Consider the following 26,472-nt stretch of genomic DNA (forward strand, 5'->3'; position numbering starts at 1 on the left):
TGGCATGTATCCATGGTGGGATGTGTAGTACATTATAGTGTGATCTCTCCATGTAAGTGTATGTAGATGATGGAGTGGCATGTATCCATGGTGGGATGTGTAGTATATAGTGTGATCTCTCCATGTAAGTGTATGTAGATGATGGAGTGGCATGTATCCATGGTGGGATGTGTAGTATATAGTGTGATTTCTCCATGTAAGTGTATGTAGATGACGGAGTGGCATGTATCCATGGTGGGATGTGTAGTACATTATAGTGTGATCTCTCCATGTAAGTGTATGTAGATGATGGAGTGGCATGTATCCATGGTGGGATGTGTAGTACATTATAGTGTGATCTCTCCATGTAAGTGTATGTAGATGATGGAGTGGCATGTATCCATGGTGGGATGTGTAGTATATAGTGTGATTTCTCCATGTAAGTGTATGTAGATGACGGAGTGGCATGTATCCATGGTGGGATGTGTAGTACATTATAGTGTGATCTCTCCATGTAAGTGTATGTAGATGATGGAGTGGCATGTATCCATGGTGGGATGTGTAGTACATTATAGTGTGATCTCTCCATGTAAGTGTATGTAGATGATGGAGTGGCATGTATCCATGGTGGGATGTGTAGTACATTATAGTGTGATCTCTCCATGTAAGTGTATGTAGATGATGGAGTGGCATGTATCCATGGTGGGATGTGTAGTATATAGTGTGATTTCTCCATGTAAGTGTATGTAGATGACGGAGTGGCATGTATCCATGGTGGGATGTGTAGTACATTATAGTGTGATCTCTCCATGTAAGTGTATGTAGATGATGGAGTGGCATGTATCCATGGTGGGATGTGTAGTACATTATAGTGTGATCTCTCCATGTAAGTGTATGTAGATGATGGAGTGGCATGTATCCATGGTGGGATGTGTAGTATATAGTGTGATTTCTCCATGTAAGTGTATGTAGATGACGGAGTGGCATGTATCCATGGTGGGATGTGTAGTACATTATAGTGTGATCTCTCCATGTAAGTGTATGTAGATGACGGAGTGGCATGTATCCATGGTGGGATGTGTAGTATATAGTGTGATTTCTCCATGTAAGTGTATGTAGATGATGGAGTGGCATGTATCCATAGTGGGATGTGTAGTACATTATAGTGTGATCTCTCCATGTAAGTGTATGTAGATGATGGAGTGGCATGTATCCATGGTGGGATGTGTAGTATATAGTGTGATTTCTCCATGTAAGTGTATGTAGATGACGGAGTGGCATGTATCCATGGTGGGATGTGTAGTACATTATAGTGTGATCTCTCCATGTAAGTGTATGTAGATGATGGAGTGGCATGTATCCATGGTGGGATGTGTAGTATATAGTGTGATTTCTCCATGAAAGTGTATGTAGATGACAGAGTGGCATGAATCCATGTAGTACATTATAGTGTGATTTAGAGTAGCTGGGAAAAGGGGTGGGCTTTGTGTCATCCTAAAACATTTGCTTCTCACCGCCTCCCCCCCCCATCACTCCCCATCCATCCATCACCATCCCCCTCCTAAGGATCTCCTCCACACACACACACACAAAAGTTTCAACAACAAGAGTGTGGACCAATTGGAGGCCGGGGATCCGGGAAAGGGGCTGAGCCAGGGGCGAGGAGATGAGGAGAAAAGCAGCGAGCCACCGCAGCCCGGACTAGAGAGGAGCCGCAGCATCGCTTTCCTGGGCTGTATGGCTGTTAGTTTTCCTCTAATGAAGGCTAATGAGAGCACGCCGTGAGGAGGAGGAGGAGAAGCGGCGCTGAGGAGAAGGAGAAGCGGCGCTGAGGAGAAGCGGTGCTGAGCTGTCCCTGTGTTTGCAGTGAAGGATGAGGACTGCCATTGTCATGCCCCTTGCCTCCTCCTAGTCCGGCATTGGCGGCGGGGATGGCGGCCCGGTGCACGTTGCTCTTGTTGCTAAGCTGGGTATTGGGGGTGGCAGTGTGCCGGCGCCTGATTTGTTGGCAGGCCATCTTACAGTGCCAGCGGGAGTCGGAGTGTAGCTATGCCTACAACCAGTACACTGAGGCTTGTTCTTCCGTCCTGGCCCGCCCGGGAGAATCCGCCCGCCACCGCTGTCCCAGCCACTGCATCTCCGCCCTCATCCAACTCAACTACACGAAGGGGGGGCCGGCCCTGGAGGACTGTGACTGCGCCGTGGACGAGCTCTGCAAAGCCACCAAGCGGGCCATCGAGCCGTGCATGCCCTGGACCAGCGGAGGAAGAGTTGGGGGCGGGGCCCCGGCGGCGGGAGGCGGGGCCGTCATGGGCTGCATGGAAGCCCGTAAACTATGCGAAGGGGACCGCCGCTGCCACGCCTCTCTCACCCGCTACCTGAGCAAGTGCGGCCGGCTCTTCAACGGGATGCGCTGTACGGACGAGTGCCGGGGGGTGATCGAGGACATGATGCAGGTGCCCAAGGCTCTGCTGCTTAATGACTGTGTGTGTGACGGCCTGGAGAGGCCCATCTGTGAGTCCATCAAGGAGAATATGGCCCGTCTGTGCTTTGGGGCTGAGCTGGGAAATGGGGGGCCGGGCAGCAGCGGTAACTCGGACTATGAATATGACGACGAGTACGATGAAGAGGGTGGCCCGGACAGGGAAGGGTCCCACGAAGAGGAGAGGTACCGGGTAGTACCAGCGGAGGACACCAGCCATGGATCGCCTGCGACTTACGCTTCTGTGCTCACCTTGGGGACTTCCATAGTGCTGGTGCTGCTTCAACTGGGGTGACATGGACTTCTTTGATGCCTGATGGACCAACGCATCTACTGTCAACCCCATGTGGGGACAGCTGCTGGACATAGCAGGAGACTTTCAGCTGTCGCCTTTGGAACTGATGGAAAAAATATAATCTGGTCGCTATAGGAAAGAAGAACGCAAGCCCTTTAAGGCTGGGCATATGCTATGTAGATCCTTTAGATCTGTCAACGACTACGTAGTGCCTGTCTAACCGAATAGATAGGTCCTACTACATAGGTGTGTCATCAGATCATACAATCTCCTATAGATCTGCGAATGACTACGTAGTGCCTGTCTAACCGAATAGATAGGTCCTACTACATAGTTGTAGTAAATCTAACATTGATTGTACAGTCAGATTGCAATGTGTTTGGTGACCCTTGTGCTGTCATACACTAAGTCGTCAGATAATACAATCTCCTTTAGATTACCAACAAGTATGTATTGCCTGTCTAACCGAATAGATAGGTCCTACTACATAGATGTGTCATCAGATCATACAATCTCCTTTAGATCTGCCAACAACTACGTAGTGCCAGTCTAACCGAATAGATAGGTCCTACTACATAGTTGTGGTAAATCTAACATTGATTGTATAGTCAGATTGCAATGTGTTTGGTGACCCTTGTGCTGTCATACACCAAGTCATCAGATCATACAATCTCCTTTAGATCTACCAACAACTATGTATTGCCTGTCTAACCGAATAGATAGGTCCTACTACATAAGTGTGGTAAATCTAAAATTGATTATACAGTCAGATTGCAATGTGTTTGGTGACCCTTGTGCTGCCCTACACTAAGTCATCAGATCATACAATCTCCTTTAGATATGCCAACAACTATGTAGTGCAAGGGCCTGCCTGTCAAGCCAAATAGATAGGTCCTACTACATAGTTGTGGTAAACCTAAAATTTATTGTACAGTCTGATTGCAGTGTTTTTGTTGACCATTGTGCTTTCATACTCTTTCATAGTAATCTAATCATACAATCTCCTTTATATCTACCAATCAACTGGGGTTGATTTACTAAAACTGGAGAATGCAAAATCGGGTGCAGCTGTGCATGGTAGCCAATCAGTTTCTAACCTCAGCTTGTTCAATTAAGCTTTGACGAAACAAAAAAAAAAATAAAACTGAAAGCTGATTGGTTTCTACGCAGAGCTGCGCCAGAGTTTGCACTCTCCAGTTTTAGTAAATCAACCCCAGCTGCGTAGTGCAATATGGCCAATCAGAATAGATTGTTAAGACAGGTCCTATAAACTACATAATTTTGGCAAATCTAAAATTGATTGTATAGTCAGATTGCAATGTGTTTGGTGACCCTTGTGTTGTCATACACCAAGTCATCCGATCATACAATCTCCTTTAGATCTACCAAACAACTGGGGTTGATTTACTAAAACTGGAGAGTGCAAAATCTGGTACAGCTGTGCATGGTAGCCAATCAGCTTCTAGCTTTAGCTTGGTCAATTAGGCTTTGACAAAAAACCTGGCAGCTGATTGGTTTCCATGCAGAGCTGCACCAGATTTTGCACTCTCCAATTTTAGTAAATCAAGCCCAACTGTAGTGCAAGGGCCTGCTTGTCTGAATACAAACAGAATAGATTAAGATAGGTCCTCCTACTAACTAGATAGTTTTGGTAAATCTAAAATTTGGCTGTACAGTCAGATTGCAATGTGTTTGGTGACCTTTAGGCTGTCATACACTAAGTAATCTGATCATACAATCTCCTTTGGATCTACCAAGAACTATGTAGGATAAGGGTGTGCATGAGTGAATACTAGCCAGATTGTTAAGATAGGTCCTCCTACTACATAGTTTTGGTAAATCGTAAAATGATTGTTTAAAATGTGCAGAGTCAGATTGTTTGGTTACCCTTAGGCTGGCCATACAGTATGCAGCCTACCAACAACTGTGTAGAGTGCCTATATACCTGAATACAAGCACAATAGATTGCATAGATAGGTCCTTCTATTATACAGTTTTGGCAAAGCTAAAGGAGATTGTTTAGTGTATGGTCCACTTAAGAATATGTCTAGGAAGGACTCAGGAAAGGTACAAAATCCCTGGAAATGTATTTTATGTTGTGTGTGTCACAATAGGGAAATGTTCCTTTACTGTCTGTCCCAGAGACACAAAAAGAAGTAGGGGAACTCTCCTCTTAGTTGTCACTGGAACAGGTGTCCCCATTAAAAGGCAGAGTCACCATACATGTTACAGTCTACCTCTACAACATTGGTACAATCAACTTTAGATTTATCAAACATAATATAAGGACAGAACTAATGTAGCCAATAGGGCAGGCCCTTGCACTACATAGTTGTTTGGTATAGCTAAAGAAAATTGTTTAGTCAGATTGTAACGCGTGGTAAGCTTTAAAGCGGCCATACACCTTGACATCTGTATGGGCAGTTTCTTTCCAGTCTTCTGTAGATCTACCAAAACTATGAACTAGAAGCCCTGCCAAAATAAGCCACCCAATGGGGTTGATATACTGTACAAAAACTGGAGAGTGCAAAATCTGGTGCAGCTCTGCATAGAAACCAATCAGCCTCCAGTTGTTTTGTCAAAGTTTTATTGAACAAGCTGAAAATAGAACCTGATTGGCTACAATGCAGAGTACGCCAGATTTTGCACTCTCCAGTTTTAATAAATCAACCCCAGTATGTATTTGGAGAGACTATTGTACTACATAATTGGTGGTGGATCCAGAAGAATATTGTTTGATCAGATTACAAGGCTTATGGCTTCCTCTACCCTTATTTCCTGTTCTCGTAGCAACTGTTTGGATTTCATAATTCCATTGGTCTTGGTGACAGTAGTCAAGCAGACAAGTAGAGAGGTTGAACCTACCCAGCAGGCACATAGACAGCAATACATTGATGGGGGGTTCTTTTCATTACCTGCTCCATCAAAACAAATCTTTTGGCTATCTATACGCTTTAATCACTCTTTTATAGATAGTGTTATTCCTTACATAATTGTCAGTGAGTCTAGCCAATGATAGGGGGTTCATGTCAGTGGGTCTAGCCAATTATAAGGGGTTCTTGTCAGTGGGTCTAGCCAATGATAGGGGGTTCTTGTCAGTGGGTCTAGCCAATGATAAGGGGTTCTTGTCAGTGGGTCTAGCCACTGATAAGGGGGTTCATGTCAGTGGGTCTAGCCAATGATAAGGGGTTCTTGTCAGTGGGTCTAGCCAATGATAAGGGGTTCTTGTCAGTGGGTCTAGCCAATGATAAGGGGTTCTTGTCAGTGGGTCTAGCCAATGATAATGGGTTCTTGTCAGTGGGTCTAGCCAATGATAAGGAGTTCTTGTCAGTGGGTCAAGCTAATGATAGGGGGGTTCTTGTCAGTGGGTCAAGCTAATGATAGGGGGGTTCTTGTCAGTGGGTCTAGCCAATGATAAGGGGTTCTTGTCAGTGGGTCTAGCCAATGAAAAGGGGTTCTTGTCAGTGGGTCTAGCCAATGAAAAGGGGTTCTTGTCAGTGGGTCTAGCCAATGATAAGGGGTTCTTGTCAGTGGGTCTAGCCAATGATAAGGGGTTCTTGTCAGTGGGTCTAGCCAATGAAAAGGGGTTCTTGTCAGTGGGTCTAGCCAATGAAAAGGGGTTCTTGTCAGTGGGTCTAGCCAATGAAAAGGGGTTCTTGTCAGTGGGTCTAGCCAATGATAAGGGGTTCTTGTCAGTGGGTCTAGCTAATGATAAGGGGTTCTTGTCAGTGGGTCTAGCTAATGATAAGCGGTTCTCTTCAGTGGGTCTAGCCAATGATAGGGGTTCTTTCATATTGTTCTGCACAACTGGTGATGCTCTTGCCTTGTTGACCCGAGTAGCACCAACTGTCTTCACATACGTCTCAGCTGTGCCTTAGAATATATAATGTGAGGCGGTTTATGGGGGTCGTTAGAATTGCTTTACTCCCCCTCTAATCTTGACATACAATACCCCCTTTTCCAGTGCTGAAGATCCTGTCACCCTCCCCCCCCCCCCCCCACCCTTAGTAATAAACCTTCCAAACATCAGCTGTCCCTGCTTGTATTAACAGGTAACCTATATACAGAACAGACAGGGAGTTCCAGGGTTATGGGAATTCTTGGCATTGATGCGTACTATGCAGCACTGGTCCCTTTAGGGCAAACTATGCAACTCCACCATTCCATTTGTTTGTCAACTCTAGTATTCATCATCTAGCAGCAAGTTGGCTGAAGGTGGTGGAATCCATAACAAATATCCCCTGCCTTAGATAGGAGAGGCTCTTCACCAAAATGGGGCTTTAGATCTGCTTAAAAGAAAAAGCTGCTTTTATATTTTATTACACGATGGTGGCAGGTTGATATCAGGTGCTGCCAAACTAACTGCCTTACTAGAACTGAATATTAATAATAAGCACACAATAGACGAAATCATGAAAAAAGGTTTGCACACGCCAAACTTGTTATTTGTGTTTAAACCGGAAGTAGTATGATACAGTAAATCTGAATGGCTATAAAGGTGTGTACTATGTAACTACAGCATAGATGCTGCTCTTTGCCTTATAGATTGTGGGCATGGGGTGAATTTACACGGCACCCCCACAATTGCTGTTTTACTGTTAAGCAATGCAACCTGCCACAAAAGCTCTGCACTGCCACCAGAGGGGCTCATGCACACAGGCATCGTTAAATGATCTACAAATGCTGGATCTTGTTGCCAGAGGCTGGCAGAAAGATCCTGCAGAAAAATAAAATACACGTAATTGCTTATAAAGTACTTATGTCTATGCACACAGAGCGTTTAAAAGCAGACATGGTTTAGTGTCTAGAATAGGCATCCTTAAAAATTATTTATTCTAGACACTAAAATTAATGTAATGTATATGTTTAGGCCTTACGCTCCTTCAATTTTATAATTTTATTTACACCTCTGAATGCTTCTCCAGGATACATATCTAAACACCATAATGCACATGGACACATTGGCTGTACTAGAGCTGCGTTCTGAGGTGTAAGATAAAAACAAAATGCTGTATAGCCCTGAACACTGCTCCAGCATACAGATGTGCATGGACACATTGGTTGTAGTAGAGCTGCATTCAGGAGCTTAAGGCTCCATTCACACCTGGGCGTTTTTGTTTCAGGCGTTTTTTCAGGCATTTTTTTCAAGTGTTTTACAGGCGTTTTTTGTGCAGGCGTTTTTAGATTGACTAGAGACCAATGGAAAAACGCCTGTAATCTGCCCAAAAAGAAGCTCGTGTACTTTTTTGAGTGTTGGGCGTTTTGCTTCAGGCGTTAAAACGCTCAGATGTGAACAGGGGCCATTTAAATGAATGGGGTTTTACTTGTTGGGCGTTTTGGAAACGTTTTTTTTAGCGTTTTTGGAGCTGAAAACGCCCAGGTGTGAATGGAGCCTTAAAAAAAAAAAAAAAGTGTTTTTTTTTTTTTGTTTTTTTTTGCCCCGTGTGTATGAGCCCTTAGACACTTTTATGATTTAAGTGTAAATAACCTATTCAGAGACCTTTTATTACTGGTACTGGAAGTGTCAATGTGATCTACTTAGCTAGGACTTATAAATAGTGTATTTAAATTGTAATAAGTTGCAGCTCTATATCTGTACATATTTTTTTATATATAAATTGTATTCCATGAATAATTTATTTAAAATATAGAGGTGAATTCTATGCGTTTGTAAAACAAAGGTATTGTTTTTCGACATAAAAAGGTACAGAAAAAATACGTTCATTGACGTTTTTTTTTTTTCAAATGTACAGTTTATATTTTATAGATATGCTGAAGTGAAAACTATTTTTGCAGAGAATTTTATGGACTTTGTAGAAATGTATAAAAAGTTTTTTGTTTTTGTATGACTGCCTTACGCTTTTGTATTTTTATAAATGGGATAACAGGAATATTTGAAAACACATGAAATTGGATGTATTTTTGCAGTGTTCCTTAGTAAATATTTTTAAAAGATTTTTTTTGTGTGTGTTTTTGTTGTCTTTTTGCATGTGTGTAAGCAGCCAGCTCATCTTGTTTAATAAACAGTGAAGATTGCCATGCATTTACTAAGCAGTGTTTGTAAGGCAGACAGCATCACTCATTGCGGCCATTAAGTCATCCCTAAAAGCAGGTAAACAGATGAGGGAACAATTAGAAGTTGTAATATTGTTAAACTAGTTTGTTTTGGAGGGGAGCAGGGGGGCTGGTTGGCTGCCAACGCTACTGATCTACTCTCAAACGCCCTCAGATAAATAATTACACTCTTAAGCTGTGTCGAGTGCTGATACACTTGACCTTGTAAATAGAAATGTTTGCTGTAGGAATAAACTTGGGCATTTGAAGATCTTTCAAACACTGAGGACAAAAGAGAGTGGGAGAGCCCTGTCGTCCAGGGATTTTAACTTCTCCTGCGCCAAGTTAGGCACACAGGAACGTTTATTTATCCTCCTTAGCTAATGTTTATTTAACTTGGTTGTAACGCTTGTCTTGCAAAAGCCATCAGACCTATAATAAGTACTGCAGAGTTGGACTGATGGCAGGCTAACAGTAGCACAAGGATGCACGTCAACGTATAGTTTTTTGTGTACTGTAGTTCATCATTGTGTTTGACTTTTCATTTGATTTATTTATTTTAATGACTACATGCTTATTTCTAAAAATTGAAAATAGAGCATTCACCATTAGCAGCCAAAAAAGGGTTCTGTAACCTAGCAGGGCAACATCATTTTACAAATTCTCTAGGTTTGACTTGTAGTCCTGCTGCATATATTTATTTATATTTATTTAATAAGAGTTAGGCTGGCCATACATTATACAATTTTTTTTTTTTTTACAATTTTCCTTTAGGCCCCTTTCACACTTATGCGACGTGATTTTACCGCGATTTTGACGCGATTTTCAACAATGGCTATATACCTCAAAACGCATTAAAATCATGCCAAAGTAGTGCAGGAACTACTTTGAAGTCGGTGCAACTTCAAAATGCACTGATATGAATGGGGCTCATTGAAAATAATGGAAAACGACTTGTCATGCGATTTTGCGGTCCAAAATCGTGGGACAAGTCGCACTAGTGTGAAAGGGGCCTTAGATTTACCCAAACCATATTAATATGATGTCAAACCTAAACACTTTAAATTTTGAATACAATCATGCAGGCCCTTGTATTACATAGTTGAAGGTAAATCTAAAGGAAATTGAATAAGAAAATTGTATAATGTATGGTTAGCTTTAGAGCATAGTTCACAGTCACCGCCTAAGGCCATGTTAACGCCTCTGCGTTTTAACACAAAACAATTCACGCGTCATAAGAAGCAATGAGGCTGTACAGATCTATGCGGTATGGTGCAGCTTAAAAAATGAGGCGTGTTTGGGTTTCTGTGCATTTTCATGTGCTGTTGTTCTCAATAGTATAATGAAAATGTGTCAAAATGCGCTACAACACAAAAAATGGATAAAACAGAGGACATGGATGGATGGAACCCTGGCCTACAAACAATCATCTTAAGACTGTCTATATTTGTGAATGGCAGACTTTGATTTAATAATTCATTATTTTTTCAGACTCTATTATTATTGTTGTTATTATAATACAGGATTTGGCGCCAACAGTTTGGGGCAGTAATTATTATTATAATACAGGATTTATATTGTGCCAATAGTTTGAGCTAGTAATCATTATTATTATACAGAATTTATATAGCTCCAACAGTTTGGTCCAGTTATTTTTATTATAATATCAGATCTAAATAGCACCAACAGTTTGGGCTAGTTATTATTTTTATTATAATATCAGATCTAAATAGCACCAACAGTTTGGGCTAGTTATTATTATTATAGTATCAGATCTAAATAGCACCAACAGTTTGGGCAAATAATTAAAATTATAATACCAGATTTATATAGAGCCTACAGTTTGGGCTAGTAGATATTATTATAAGTTCAGGTTTTTTTGGCACTAACAGTTTGGGCTCGTAATTTTTGGTATAATACCGAATTAATTCAGCACTAACAATTTGGGACAGTAATTATTATTATAATACCGGATTAATTCAGCACCAACAGTTTTGGCTACTAATTATTATTATTATACCGGATTTATACAGCACTAATAGTTTCGGATAGTAATTATTTTTATAATACTGGATCAATTCAGCGCTAACAGTTTTTGCTAGTAATTATTATTATCATGCAGGATTTATATAGCGCTAAAGGTTTGGGCTATTAATTATTTCTTATGATAATACAGCATTAATTCAAGGCTAACAGTTTGGGCAATAAGTTATTATTATCATACCAGGTTTATATAGCGCTAACAGTTTGGGCTATTAATTATTTCTCATTATATTAATAGTTTGGGCAATCAGGTATTATTATCATACCAGGTTTATATAGCACTAACAGTTTGGGCTATTAATTATTTCTCATTATAATAACAGTTTGGGCAATCAGGTGTTATTATCATACCAGGTTTATATAGCGCTAACAGTTTGGGCTATTAATTATTTCTCATTATATTAACAGTTTGGGCAATTTCGGTATTATTATCATACAAGGTTTATATAGCGCTAACAATTTGGGCTAATAATTATTTCTTATTATAATACAGCATTAATTCAAGGCTAACAGTTTGGGCAATTAGGTATTATTATCATACCAGGTTTATATAGCGCTAACAGTTTGGGCTTGTAATTATTATTTTAACACTGAATTTATATAGCACCAACTGTGCTAGTAATTATTATTAGTGTTATAATGTCAAATTTATATAGCGTTAGCAGTTTGGGTTAGCTATTATTATTATAATATGGGATTTACGTAACGTCAACAGTTTTGGACACTTTTCCGGTGACATCAGGGTTGATGACATACACAGGCTAAAAGTTATCATTGGGAAAATGTAACCCTTTTGTTTAAAAGCGACTTTAGCTATGTCCCTCCTACTTCAGAAGTTAAAAAGACATTAGCAGCAGAAAGGGGACCATGCTGGCAGCTGGATTGATAATTAACTACTACAATAAACGCAACACTTGATTCTACAGGCTCCTGTCAAAAGCATCTGCCTAGCATAAATCAACAGAGTGCTGCAGTGGGGGGGAAGGGGGGAGCATAGGGTGAATGCCTCCACTCCCCTGAAAGAGAAATCTATACCAAGTGGTTATGAGATCTGGATGGGATTTTCAAAGTATGTTTTTGTTAGCTAATGCTCCGTGTAATCTTTTTTAAGTGACTTCTTTCCCAATATGTAGCGTCACTTTCTCTAAAGTATACCAGGATCATTATTTGTTTTGTATCTCACTTGTTGCTACCAACAAAATCAGCGTGTGTTTTTTTTTTTTTGCAAGCAGAACAAGAGCTGTGGCAAAGCAAGTTTAATAGCAATTAACATTTATTGGCTGCTTTAGAATTCTCTCTTGTATATCGTATGGATTTCATGCCAACCCCATTGACGATGCATAGTCATTGGTCTGTTTAACTTAATGTAAAATTATCTAATGTCTCTTAACCCTTCTTTTTTATCCCTACTTGCATGCTCTGCATTCTGGGTGACAGTTTATTTGTCTTGAGAGCCACTTCAGTGACAAATGTTTAAGCGAGTGGAGGACAATAGTGGAGAACAAGGAGGCAGTTCATTGAACTGACAGTGACCATACAGTAAATAGAAGGAGGTTCAAGCTTCACTGGGCACCCAAGCACACAGAAAGGCTTTTGTACACAATTACAATAGACATACATAGGGGTCTCTGTTTTTTATGGAACAATATGGTAAAAACAGGCATCCATAACTTGGCATACGAGACAAAACTTAAAAAACGCTTTATTAGTTACACGATTTCATGAAGTGGAAAGCTAATAATCAGCCTAGACACACACATTTTGGCATTAAAATGCACCTACTGAACAGATGGCAAAATATTAGCAAGGCCTATTTACTTGCACGGCACAATCCGATAAATAGTTTTTGGTCTACAAATGCAGCAACTGGGAAATTAGTTCTCATTGGTTTATCTACTGTTCGCTGGAACAAACTAAATTCTGATAGGTTGCCATTGAATGTTATGTACGTCTTGGCTCTTTAGAACATTAACATATCTATTAGTGTGTTTGTATTTTGTTAAATGTCTGTGTAAGACTAACTGTCCATTCACATTGATCCGACTTGTCAGCCTGACAAGTCGCGGTCCTCACGCTCCCACTGTGTAGTACAGGACCCGTTCTAATAGGAGTGACACAAGTCGCTCCGACTTAGAAAAAGGGTCCTGTACTACTTCGGGGCGACCTGGAGGCGACTTGCATAGACATTCATGTTATGAAGTCCGTGCAAGTCACGCTGCACGCGACTTCACAGGTCGCCCCCTAAGTTGGAGCGACCTAATGTGAACGGGGGCTTAAGAGTAACTAAAGGGAAAAATATTAAAGCCTGATACACACTTTTAAGTCTTTTTTTGTTCCCGCCGAAACAAACCATTTAGCACTCGCAGCCATTGGTTGCCGATGCTGATCGGATGCTGATCGGATGCTGATCAGATGCTGGTTTTCCAGCATGCCCCTTTGACAGAAGCAAGCCTTTTGGTTGGAAAGGCTCATGTACATATGGGCAAAATATCACTCGGTTTCTGTTGAACCAGCAGATATTTGGCCCTTGTGTACAAGGCTTTAGGAAGCTTTATAACCCCTGTCAGTTTTTTTTGCCATTTGTGTCCCATTGGGGACATTTCCCTTCACTTGCTGTCCAAAACAGGAAGTAAGAGGAAATCCCTCCAAAGTGAGGAAATACTTGAGAGTCATCAGAACTAATGTCCCCATTGGAAGATTTCCACTCTATTACTGTTCTGGTGTAAACCCAAAATTTGGGATTTTCTTTTACTTTCATTTTCGATGATGATGATGGACAGTGATTCTCCCTAATGGGGGCACTGACAGCAAAAAAAAAAAAAAAAAAAACCTTACAAATATTCCAAACCCTTTCCACTCTGTATAAAACTATAAAAAAATAAAACATTTTGCCATTAGTTACATTTTATTTCCTTTCTGTTTTAGGTCTAGTTTACGCTTGTGGTTGGGTGGGGATGTGGTAAAAACAAGAAGTTGATCTGCATTTTGACCACCCGCCAATGCCCAGCATGGAGCAGCAAGAATGATTCTGCAGTCGCGTTCGGTATGAACCCAACTCATTTAGGTGAGCGGCAGTGCAGGCTTTTAGGAGTTAAAATAGGCAGTGAGGCAGCGATAGGACACTTCCTCCCCACCTTTCAAATGCCCTCTGAGTAGTGATCCTCCGGATCATTTTTCAAGGAGCAACGCTAGTGTAAAGGAGCCCTTACAGTTGTTATGGAGGTAATGATAAAATACTTGACTATAAGGGTCCATGTACACTGCAACTTGTAAACAGCCGTTTAGGAGCAGTTGGGCGTTTTTTTCAGAAGCCCCTGAACCCATCTCTATGTTATCTTGTCTGTCCATGTACACAGGGTCGTTTACAGTCATTTACAGGCAGTTAAGTTCAGTGTCGTTTTTTGGAAAGCAATTATTTGCATTCGAACGTGTGTTTACCGGCGTTTCAAATGCAAAAACGCGACCGAATGCGATGTCCCGCGTACATGTGCATGGACACTAGACATATGCCGGTTTTCGGTAATTCGATATATCGCGGTATTGCATAGCCACGGTATTGTTATTGTGGCATTTTTAAAATACCGAGTTTCTCTGTCAAGTCTGCCTGACTTGTGAATTGATACATTTCAGTGAGCTGGATGACTCATTCACTCACACAGCTAACCCCTTTCAGCATTAAGGGTCCTTTCACACGGCCGCTCCGTGTGTCCGCAAATCATCCAATCCGTTTGCGGATGATTTGCGGACATAATGTAAGTGAATGGCACTGCGGGTGTCAGCGGAATACCATCCGCTGACACCCGATTTTCCTCCTGTCAGTTCTGTTCCGTTTTTACAAATGGAACAGAACCCATTTTTTCTTCCGTGTAAAACACGGAAAGGAAGGAAAATCGGATGTCAGCGGTGTTATCCGCTGACATCCGCAGTGCCATAGACCTACATTATGTCCGCATATCATCCGCAAACGGACGGGATGATATGCGGGCACACGGAGCGGATGACAGAAATGTCATCCGCTCCGTGGAAGAAAAAAAAAAAAAGTCCCGCAGCGGACCTTTCACACGGAGCGGCCGTGTGAAAGGAGCCTAAGTCTCCTAACTATAAACAAAAATGATTACATTTGTATCTTTTCCTTCCCTCTGCCAGGGAGAAAGGAAGTTTAACCTCTTAAAGACTGGATCTTTTTCTGACACTTGCCGCTTGCAAGTTAAAATCAGTTTTTTTTTTGCTAGAAAAGTACTTAGAACCCCCAAACATTTTATATATTTTTTTAGCAGAGACCCTACAGAATAAAATGGCGATTGTTGTAATATTTTATGTCACACTGTATTTGCGCAGCAGTCTTTCAAACGCAATGATTAGACTTTAATGAATAAAAAAAAAAAAAAAAAAACGTAACAGTAAAGTTATCCCAATTTTTTTTTTTTTGTTACACAGAGAATCGTGAGAGAATCGTGATCTTTATTCCAAGCTAAAAAATCGTGATTCTCATTTTGGCCAGAATCGTGCAGCTCTAATAAATATATATATACACACACACACGCCTAGCAGCCCACATTACATTATTATATAGCCATCAAGCAGTGTCTGGCCTACCTGGTGATGACTGGTCCTGGCGCTCTGATCCGATGGCCTGGTCTTTAAAGGGGCAAATCCTTGCGATCCAGAAGTGGTTAAACCTGCAGGAGGACCGGTGTTTTTATCTATTAATGACTTTACTATTGCTTTAGGCCTGGTTCACATGTATGCGGGTTGGGGGCCCACATTTGCACAGGCATAGCAGCCCATTGATGTGAATGGGCTTGAGCTGCTATGCCTGCGTTTTCAGCTGAAAAAAGGTGCATGCAGAATTTAAAAAAATGCAGTGGCCATGAAATCCATCCTTCTTTTGCACCATGCGACTTACCTACCGTTGCTGCACACGCAAACTGTTTATTTTTAAATGCCGTGCCCACGTATACAAAAAATGCAGAAAGCTTGCCAGAGCAGGAACTGCAGGTTAGTCGCATGGTGCAAAAGCAGGATGGATTTCAAGGCCACTGAATTTTAAAAAAATGCTGCATGCACCTTTTTTCTGCGGAAAATGAGGGCATAGCAGCCCATTCAAATCAATGGGCTGCTATGCCTGTGCAAATGTGAACCACCAACCCGCATACATGTGAACCACCAACCTGCATACATGTGAACCAGGCCTAAAGCAATAGTAAAGTAATTTATAAACAACAACACCTCCTTCAGGTTTAACCACTTCTTGACCACAAGGATTTGCCCTCTTAATGACCAGGCTATCGGATCGGAGCCGAGCGCCAGAACCAGTTATCACCAGTTAGGCCAGACACTGCTTGATGACCTATTTTAGGCCTGGTTCATAGAGTCTGTACTGACTGACTATATAATAATGTGCATAAGTGAACCAAAGCCCCTAAATTCAGCAATGAAATTGAAGTGAGGTGGAAATTTAATAATTTAAATTTAATAATAGAATACCGTGATAATACCGTATACCGTGGCAAAACCTTAATCAATTAATCGCAGCATGAAAATCTGATACCGTCACAAGCCTAATGGACACATAGGGGTTATTTACTAAAACTGGATAGTGCAATATCTGGTGCAGTTCTGCATGCTAGCCAATCAGCTTCTAACGCCAGCTTGTTCAGTTAAGCTCTGATTAAAAGAAAAAAAACTGTTTGGTTTCTATGCAACAGATTTTGCACCTTCCAGTTTTAGTAAATCAATCCCATAGGCTAACATGCAGAGGAGTTTAGAGGCTGGGTGGTGGTGGGGGGGGGGGGGGGAGAGATGCCTGATGCCCCTAGAGGGGGTAGCTGGAAAAAAACATCCAGTGTGCATGAGGCCTTATAGTTTATACATGAAAAGTAGGGGTATATTTTTTTAGGTGTCAATTATTTGAAAGGTATGTATGCCAGTAAAGTTGATTTACTAACAAAATAGGGGCTGTTCACTAAAAGTGTTCCTACATGCATAGATTTCTTTCGCTTAGTCCACAAGTTGAATAAAATAAATCTAAAAGATTCCCCTGAACAAGCCAATCAACATGAATGGACTGCATCTGATTCGACAGTTTTCCACCTGATTTTGTCATGCCAATGCTACATTTTCAATTGTACACTGTAAGCCTCCTTTAATTAATACCTTCATTTTTATAAGAACATGTTTTGGAAAAATCCCCTATGGGGTGGGACTTTTTAGGTCACTCAAGATAAATAATATAAATATAAAGAAAATACTTAATGATGATTTTATTAATATTTGCAAAAAAGAAATAGAAAATTGACATACAACAATATATCATTAAAAATGGACAGAACTGGTGTATATAAAAAAGATGAACATATGGATTCAACCGACTATTTCAATGTGGTCCGACGTTTCGAGGTGAAGACCTCTTCTTCAAGGACTGTATTAGAAAAAGTATTTATATGGTTGAAAGAAATATGGACACCAATATTGTTTTGTCCTTTAAATAAAAGCATGGATTTTTGATCGCACCCACAGAAACTGATGGTAGTTTATTCTGTGACAGGGAGATTCATTGATGCGCATCCATTGCTGGGAGGAGGTTTGCCATGAGATATCTGTCTAAGCATTTGTTGATTGGCCTTTGCTTGTTGGCTTAAGCCATTATTGGACTCCAGTTGTGGCATTGGGCCCCTTTGGTGCACACCTCATTTCTGAGATACGTCCATTAATACTACTCTGACTGCCTGCTTGCAATGAATCTCCCTGTCACAGAATAAACTACCATCAGTTTCTGTGGGTGTGATCAAAAATCCATGCTTTTATTTAAAGGACAAAACAATATTGGTGTCCATATTTCTTTCAACCATATAAATACTATTTCTAATACAGTCCTTGAAGAAGAGGTCTTCACCTCGAAACGTCGGACCACATTGAAATAGTCGGTTGAATCCATATGTTCATCTTTTTTATATACACCAGTTCTGTCCATTTTTAATGATATATTGTTGTATGTCAATTTTCTATTTCTTTTTTGCAAATATTAATAAAATCATCATTAAGTATTTTCTTTATATTTATATTATTTATCTTGAGTGACCTAAAAAGTCCCACCCCATAGGGGATTTTTCCAAAACATGTTCTTCATACTGGGATGTGGCACTCACATTTAGGAACACAGCGGGAACACACCCACAATTCATTTTTATAAGTGAATTCCATATTTGTTTGCATCCCCATGTTCAGTTATAACTCCTATAGGTCATTGCTCTAATCACCATTAATTCATGTTCTTGAAACTGATTGAGAGGTTATAGTAAACACAATATGCTGATATTTAAATCACTTTATTAATAGTAATATAGAGCAATAGCAGTATCCATGTCAAAAGAGTACCATAATATGTAAAGGGACTGCTTTTGCTACTCAGCATTTTTATTATACAAACTGTCTATCTATCTATCTATCTATCTATCTATCTATCTATCTATCTATCTATCTATCTATCTATCTATCTATCTATCTATCTATCTATCTATCTATCTATCTATCTATCTATCTATCTATCTATCTATCTATCTATCTATCTATCTATCTATCTATCTATCTATCTATCTATCATATTGGTATATAGTATATATTCAGTATATCAGTGTATTATTATGCCTTTCTCAGTTTGTTTTCATAGAGTAACTTCAGAAAGGTCTTAACTCAGAGCTTTCGAATTGTGAATAGAAAACAATGGAAACAGCATGAAACCTAGGATCACACCATTGAAGAGTCATGCTGGATAAAGGATATATACGCTTCATTTGTCCCCGCTGACCTATGGCAAAGTACTTCTAGCTCTGCTTCAGTCCACTGGCCCTGTATTATCTGAGGTCAGTTGTAGCTCATGAAGTTAAGCTGTTTACATTTTGTATTTGGTATCAGAAAACTCCAGTACTTTAATGTTTGACACAAACAAAGGTAAAAAAAAGGTAGTTCTTGGCACCCAGTCGTAATGTACCAAGCCTCGGAGCAACCCAGCGTACAAGTATATTGAGCTTGGAGCTTATTGAATTGATGTGGGTTGCAAAATCAATCTGCATTCTTGCTGCAGCATGGTTTAAGGTACTTCCAGGCATGATATAGCAGTAGGGAGATCGCTTTGCTGAACAGCTGTTCTTTAGAACGAATGGGTAGAGAAACCTGTATGCTGGCATTGGCTGAATGTACTAAGTGGCCTTCCCTACTGCCAATGTCCCTAGACATTGTTTCCTGATCCAACTGTAAGCATTCCAACTGAGCTATAGATTTTTGTCTATAGGAAACTTAAATGGTTCTCTGGACCATAAGAAAAACACATAAATAAAAGAAAAAAACAGGCTATAATTACTAAAAAAGGAGAATTCCAGGTATCAAGTAAAACCAGATAGGGAGCTACTAATTTTATCAGTCTTTTAGATTGTAAGCTCTAATGAGCAGGGCCTCTGATCCATTTTGTATTTAAAGTGGAGTTCCAGTCGCCTGCGGAAAAAATAAAAGTCAGCAGCTACAGTACAAAAACTGTCAGATGATATAGAATTTAAACCCCCATTTGGAACAAAAGTTATAATGTGAAAAATTATATGAGAAAAATATATATATTTTCAGCTGCTGCTTACTAAGTAAAAACTTAGAAAATTAGTATAAGGAAAAACAGCACTTGCAAAAATGTGAAATTTCAATAGAGATATAATAAAATAGTATAATATTCTAATGCAATAATGACCATAAAGTGCAATCGTGCTACATCCAAACTATAATAATTAATCACAAAGGTGCAATAATGATATTACAATTAGAACAGTGCAATAAATATAAGGTGCAATAGTGCTGAGTGCAACAATGCTTAAAGCAAAAAAGACATGAATACAAATGCACACTGGTGTGACAGTCCAATGTAACTGCCCAAATAATATGTCCAATATTAAGTGCAACATGCTCAAAAGTACTGCTGCAAAAAGGTGCAATAGGTGCTCCACACGGTGCAAAGGTGCCACGAATCTCCTTAGGGGATTCGTCTCACCAGAGACGATGGACCTTACAAAAAAGGTCAAAAGAGCCTTATAATTAAATGGACCGGAAACCTCCAAGAAGAAACACAGTGGATCCCCTTCTTCAGTGTCACTCAAAAGAAAGGATGGACCAACATGGTGAAGCCCGCATATATAAGTTTATTAATCGTTAGATAAAAATACTCACAAAGGATAAAAGCAGGTGTTCACATATGGAAAATATAGATGTCCGCATGTAAGGAACGAATGATCACACAGTCCTTCTGGGAAAGCAGCCGGCGTGCGTTCCACAGACTCCAGGAAGAGACGTTGTGTGGTTGCTGTTACCGGAAGTGCTCCAACGCGTTTCGCCCACCTACAAGGGGTGTTTTCACCTGTAGCTGCTAAATTTTAAAAAACAGCCACTCACCTGTCCCACGATCCAGCAGTGTGCTCACCCCAGTTGGTCTCACACCCTGTCTTTAGTCCCCGGCACTTCACTATGGGCACCCGGCTGTGACAGCTTGCGGCTTCACAGCCAAGTGCCCTCTTCACATGCACAAGTTGCGCTGCGCTGCGCTTCGTGAATGGTTGATGCAATGTTTCGGGACCTGTCAGTGGGGGGAGGGAGGAGAACGGAGGAAGGAGCGCCTCAGCGCTCGGAAGGGAAGTGGGAAGGTGGTACCTGTCAAACTCAGGTACTTGTTCCCCCCCCCCCCCCCCGCTGCTCAAAAGTGCCAATTGTTCAAGAGGAGTGGGGGACGTGTCCTTAAAGTGGTACTTCCCCTTTTGGGTGGAGCTCCACTTTAATTGTATCGGGACAGTACTGTCTTCCTCCATTTTGTACATCGCTGCACAAACTGTTGGCGCTGTATAAATCCTGTATAATAATATTTTTATCTATAAAATTAATAAACTATTCAAATAAGACAATGCATTTATTGTAACCTTATTTGATTTCAGTTTTGATTCCCCCCATCTACACTAAACAGCACAGATGAAGGAATGTTCCCTAACCCAACAGTGACTGTATTTGAATGACTGCAGTTACTGTTTGGCTAAGAATTTTCTACCAGGCTCCTTCAGTTTTCAGGTAGACATTTGTTGAGTCAAGTGGTGCTGATAGGGTCACCCATGGCTCGAAATTTGGCTGATTCTCTAGAAAAATTTATAGCCAGCATTATTGAGCCCTGTACTGTGTAAATGTATGTTTATTAAAAATCTTACAAACATACAACATAATAAAAACATATTTACATATATACAGAATAAATAAATTATATACAAAAAAAACCCCAAAAAGTAGCTTACTTTAGTATAAAAATCAAACAAACTAGCTTTTTTGCCAGAAAACATAAACAGAACCAAATATACAAACCAAGATATATGTTATTATTATTATTATTATGCTCAGCAAAGCCCTAACCGCCACCTAAACACAACCTGAGGCTAAGAAACGATTACACATTTAGTGCCGGTTCACACTAGGTCGTTCCGACTTAGGGGGCGACCTGTGAATGTCAATGCAAGTCGCCTCCAGGTCGCCCCGAAGTAGTACAGGACTCTTTTTCTAAGTCAAAGCGACTTGTGTCGCTCCTATTAGAACCGGTCCTGTACTACACTATGGGAGCGACGGTGCACGACTTGCCATGCTGACCAAGTCGCCTGACAAGTCGTATTAGTGTGAACCGGCACTTAACCTATGCATGCTTTTTCCAAACATCTGATCTTATAAAAATCTAGGGGACGTGAAAAGGACAGAAAGAAAAGCCGCACATTCAGAGACTGACAGACAGCAGCTACGGGGACCTGACATTCCTCCACACCTTTGTCCAGGCTCCCGGCCGCCACCTGTCCTTCTGAAGACCCCGAATCATCCTAACTTCACCGAGAATGTTGTGCACCACCACCTCGACAGTAAGGACTTTTTTCCGAGTGGAAGCCTGACACCGTGCATTCCATGTGAAGTAACGGACTACTAAGCTAACTAAAAAAGGTGTCTCAAAATCAAAATCCCGATGCGACTCAAAAGACCCGTATGACCACTCTGCATAACGCAAGCGGGAAAGGAAAGTGATACCTAGAGCCCCACCCACCCGCTTATAGACTTCTATATTGAAGGAGAACTGAAGCAAGAAATGGTCCATCATCTCAGAACTTCACTCTTGGACAACCACGGTTCTCCACAGAGCAATGCTTCAAGTTGCCCTTTACATAGCATCTGCCATGGAATGAGAGCCAGGCCAAATCCTGAACCTTAAAGGGATTCTCTCTAGATTAAACAAATGCAGACCCTCCCTCATAACAGGGCCTGGGCAATCCCTCAAGGCCAGTGGCTCGCTAAAGGCAGATTCAACAACCCTCCTATCTAGGGCCTTCCTAAGAAGAGACTAAATTTCCTCCACCGTCACTCACCACTGCTGAAGCATTTTCAGGCACGGGGCATGGTAAACTGGGAGCTTACCATGTTGCACCGTCACCATTCTCCCAGCTTTGCAGTAAAGGCCTAAACTTGGACTGAAAAATACCAACCCACCCAGGCAGTTCCTCTGCCTACATGTTACCAAAATTATGTTTCAAAAACATCAGAGAAAAGAATACCACGGGTTGACCATACCTAGGCCACCCATCTGCCAGGGAAGGTAGGTTACAGACCTCTTAATGAGGTTAATTTTGTTCCCCCCATTTTGTGGAAGAAACAGCCTGCTTTCCCAATTTGCAAGGCCGTAATCGCCGGGACCAAATTTGATGCCTAATACTTTAATTTCCTGCCGGAGCTCTGGGAAGGGGTCCGGAAGCTCAAAGACAACTCCTTCCTCTCCCATCCAAAAAACTTCCTGTTATCCTGATTGATCTTTTTTAGCCAGATGCCTCAGCATACTGCTCCATCACCAAGATCACCTCCTCCTCTGTCCCAGAGATGAAAACAGACACGTCATCGGCATAGGCCATGACCCTCAAAGGGGGCTCACCAGGAATGCTCCAAGGCACAATGGTCTGCTCTCTAACCTTCTGATGAAGGGGATAGCCCTGACACACACCCGTTAGCTCGCGCGCATAATCGATCGCATACGCAAGTTCCGCCCAGATATGTAAACAGTGTTCAAACCACACATGTGAGGTATCCCCACGATCGCTAGAGCGAGAGCAATAATTTGAGCCCTAGACCTCCTCTGTAACTCTAAGCTGGTAACCTGTAGACATTTTTAAAGTGTCACCTATGGGGATTTTTACGTACAAATGTTTGTCGACATTTCACAAGCGTGCGCAATTTTGAATCATGATATATTGGGTATCTATTTACTCAGCGTAAAACTATCTTTCACATTATAGAAAAAAATTGGGCTAACTTTACTGTTTTCTTATTCTTTAATTCAAAAAAGTGATTTTTTTCCAATAAAAAATTGCGTTTGGAAGACCGCTGCGCAAATACGAAGTGATAAAAAAAATATTGCAACGATCTCCATTTTATTCTCTAGGGTCTCTGCTTGGGGGTTCTAAGTAATGTTCTAGTTCCACTAGCAAAAAAAAAAACGGATTTTATCTTGTAAACAACAAGTGTCAGAAATAGGCCCGGTCTTAAAAATACCTCCACCAAATAAGGGGTTAGAGTAAATTTAAAGTGCTTAAAAAAACCCGGCTGTCAGTCCATCTGGCCCAAGCGACCAGTTCTCAATTCCCAAAGAATCTTTACCCTTTGACAGAAGAATCACCGCAGATTGTTGCATGGAGGGAGAGAGCGAACCCTCTCTCAGACAGTCATTAAAAACCTCCACTAAATAAGGGGCTGCTAGAGTAAACTTAAAGTGCTTAAAAAACTTGGCTGTCAGTCCATCTAGCCCAGGCGACTTCCTAATGGCAAGCTTTTCAATCACCATAACCACTTCATCTGCAGTGATGTCCTCTGTCAAACTCACCAGAGAACTGCCATTTCCCAGTCCTGGAAAAGAATCCAGAAAACTTGACATGCCAGCCCGGTCGAGGTCTCTACTACCCAGAAAGTCAGCATAATATGACCTGGCAGTTTCCAGGATCCCCGACTTGGACTTTGTCAAGGAACCCATACTGTCAACCAGGCCTACAACTGACTTAACTGCTCTACCTTGTTGTCAAATCTGGTAAGGGTCAGGCGAGTGATATTTGACATAATCCCTTTCCAGAACCAAAGAGGCATGCCTATCATATTGACACTCCCTGAGCAAGATTATAACCTCAGAGATCATCCCCAGATCTCCATTATTCGAGACAAGCCTATCAAGCTTCCTCCACAGACGCTGGTAGGTGACATACTTATCAAGCTGTTTAATTCTTACTTTGGCCTTGAAAAACCCAATGATCCTTCGTTTTGGAAGCTCCCACCACTCTGACTTACTGCTGCAAAAGTCCATGATCGATAACTGTGCCTGAAAAAGACCCTCAAAGGATTGACTCACCTTCTCATCGTCCAGGAGTCCCGAATTCAGCTTCCAGGTACCCCTCCCTAGGTGGTTTATTGTGGTTATTCAGAATCACAGACATAATACAGTGATCGGAAAACTCCACCGCCTGGCACACTGGGGCAGAGAAGGCAGAGTCCTCCTTTTAAAAAACCTATTCTACTCTGACTAGTACCTTGCTGGAAAGTGAATCCTGTGTCGTCTGGGCAGCAGTGAATGTGAACATCAACCAGACCTGCCTCTCTAGCTTTTTGATTTTAAAAAGCCATCACAGTCCAGCCTGGTTCTGTTACCTTTCCTGTCCTTAGTCCTAGTGACGGTGTTGAAATCACTACCGAAGACAACTTGCTGGGCTGTATAAAGTAAAGGCTTGATCTTCATGAAGAGGCATTTCCTGTCCCACTTTGTCTGGGGCCAATAGATGTTAATCAGGTGCAGGTCCTGCCTCCCCATGGAGATGTCTAAAACCATGCATCTCCCCATTTCTACCTCAATAATCCGCCGACAGGTCACCATGCCGGAAAAAAGTACCGCAACCCAAGTGTAAGGCTCGGACGCAAGAGACCAAAAGGAGGGGCCGGGCCTCCACTCCTTCTTCATCAGATGAATATCAGCCAAACTAGACAACCGGGACTCTTGCAAAAAGAAAATATCAGCATCCAACCTGCTGAGTAAAAATAAGGCCATGTTACTGATTTTATGCTGGCGACAGATTCCTCTGTCATCCACAATCTTTTTTAGGGGACACAATGTTTCACCAAACCTCCTCAACCAGACCCATAAATCCTCGGGAGGTATAGACTTATTCCTTGTCAAGATAGTGACATTCTTTACCAAGGGCTGTTGTGGGATAACTTTGGGGACAAGCCCTTTCCAGTCCGGCTGGCCCCTATATACATGCTCATACCGCTCCCAAAACAGATCTAGTGACTCTGGAAGCACAAACGAGAAATCATATTCATAGGAACCTGCCGGACTCATGAGAGTATAAATATCCTCTGTCTTAAATCCCAGGGTAGGATCCTATCCACGACCACCTTCCTGATAGGGGGAATACCTCCTCCTTCCCACCTCAGCTGTACCACATTCCTGCATTTAAAAGGAAGAAGGTGCGTTAGGTGAAAGTCCCACAACTGGCTCCCTTCTAGCAGCAGCGTGAACTTGTCCCGATACAACCCTAGCATAGCTCTCACCTGGGACAGATAGCACATAATTAAGGGCTTTAGACACATTTAGTGGCTGCCTAGGATCCTCTGCAATCAGGTTTGGTAAATTACCCACCACCTGATCCTCCCTCTTCCCCTTCAGCACTGCAGTCCCGCTCACCAAAGTCCCAGAAGTACCATAATTACTAGCATTCCTGTTATCAGGTAAAGTCTTCTGTTTAGAAAAAACACCAGCTGTTTTAGCATCCATACGGCACTCCTGCTCCGCAGTCTTAGTGCCCATGTGGCACTCCTGCTCTGCAGTTTTTGTGTCCATATGGCACTCCTGCTCTGCGGTTTTAGAGTTAATGTGGGACACCTGCTCCTTGTTCTCACAGACAACAGGAACTACTTTGTTTGGCTTCTAGCCATCTCCTCCTGCATTCCTTGCCGATTGCAAGGATCCATTGACAGATGCAATCTTGTCTGTGACAGAAATCACAGGAAAGTACTCCACACACCGAGACGGGTTCTCCATAGACACTACTTGACCAGCATTTTTCTGAACTGAAACAGTTCCAGCATGTCCACCATCTGCAGACACTGTAGCATTGCCGCCATGTTGATCAGACTTAACAAAAAAAAAATTGTCAACAACTTTCTCCCTTACAGGCTGAGGGAAGACATCCTCCTCCTCATCTTCATCTGACGAGTCAGTGCAAAACCGAAACTTCCTGCTACTCAAGGGAGATTCCATTTCCGCAATGGCTTGCAGCAATCCGCCATCTTCCTCAACCTCCTCCTGAGATGGCCCAGGCTGCTGGGGAGGGAGGGGGGAAAATACCGACTCGACATGACAGGTCCGGAGACAGGGGTAGTACTGGGGTTACCATGTAAAACTACTTCCTTACCCCCCATCCGTACTATCCCCATTGCTGGGGCATCCACCCTCTGGCTGGTACTCACACTGGCACTCTCCTTCATCTGTTGGAATCTCTCCTCATTTTCATACTGCTGCTTTTTCTTCAGAGAGGCCACC

General features: G+C 41.7%; 1 protein-coding gene across 1 annotated transcript; it reads left to right on the forward strand.

Moving 5' to 3' along the window:
* The first annotated feature begins 1,815 nt into the window (after positions 1–1,815).
* On the forward strand, positions 1,816–2,930 carry GAS1 (growth arrest specific 1). The gene has a single exon (XM_082243472.1). It carries the CDS (start codon positions 1,911–1,913, stop codon positions 2,754–2,756), a length of 846 nt encoding a protein of 281 aa, XP_082099598.1. The 5' UTR covers positions 1,816–1,910; the 3' UTR covers positions 2,757–2,930.
* Positions 2,931–26,472: the final 23,542 nt, after the last annotated feature.

Source organism: Pelophylax lessonae, assembly GCF_965119305.1.
Source record: "Pelophylax lessonae genome assembly, chromosome: 1".
Classification (NCBI taxonomy): domain Eukaryota; kingdom Metazoa; phylum Chordata; class Amphibia; order Anura; family Ranidae; genus Pelophylax; species Pelophylax lessonae.

What these genes read in the sequence shown, in the direction of transcription:
- GAS1 (XM_082243472.1), top strand. Translation starts at nt 1,911, where the DNA reads ATGGCGGCCCGGTGCACGTTGCTCTTGTTGCTAAGCTGGGTATTGGGG.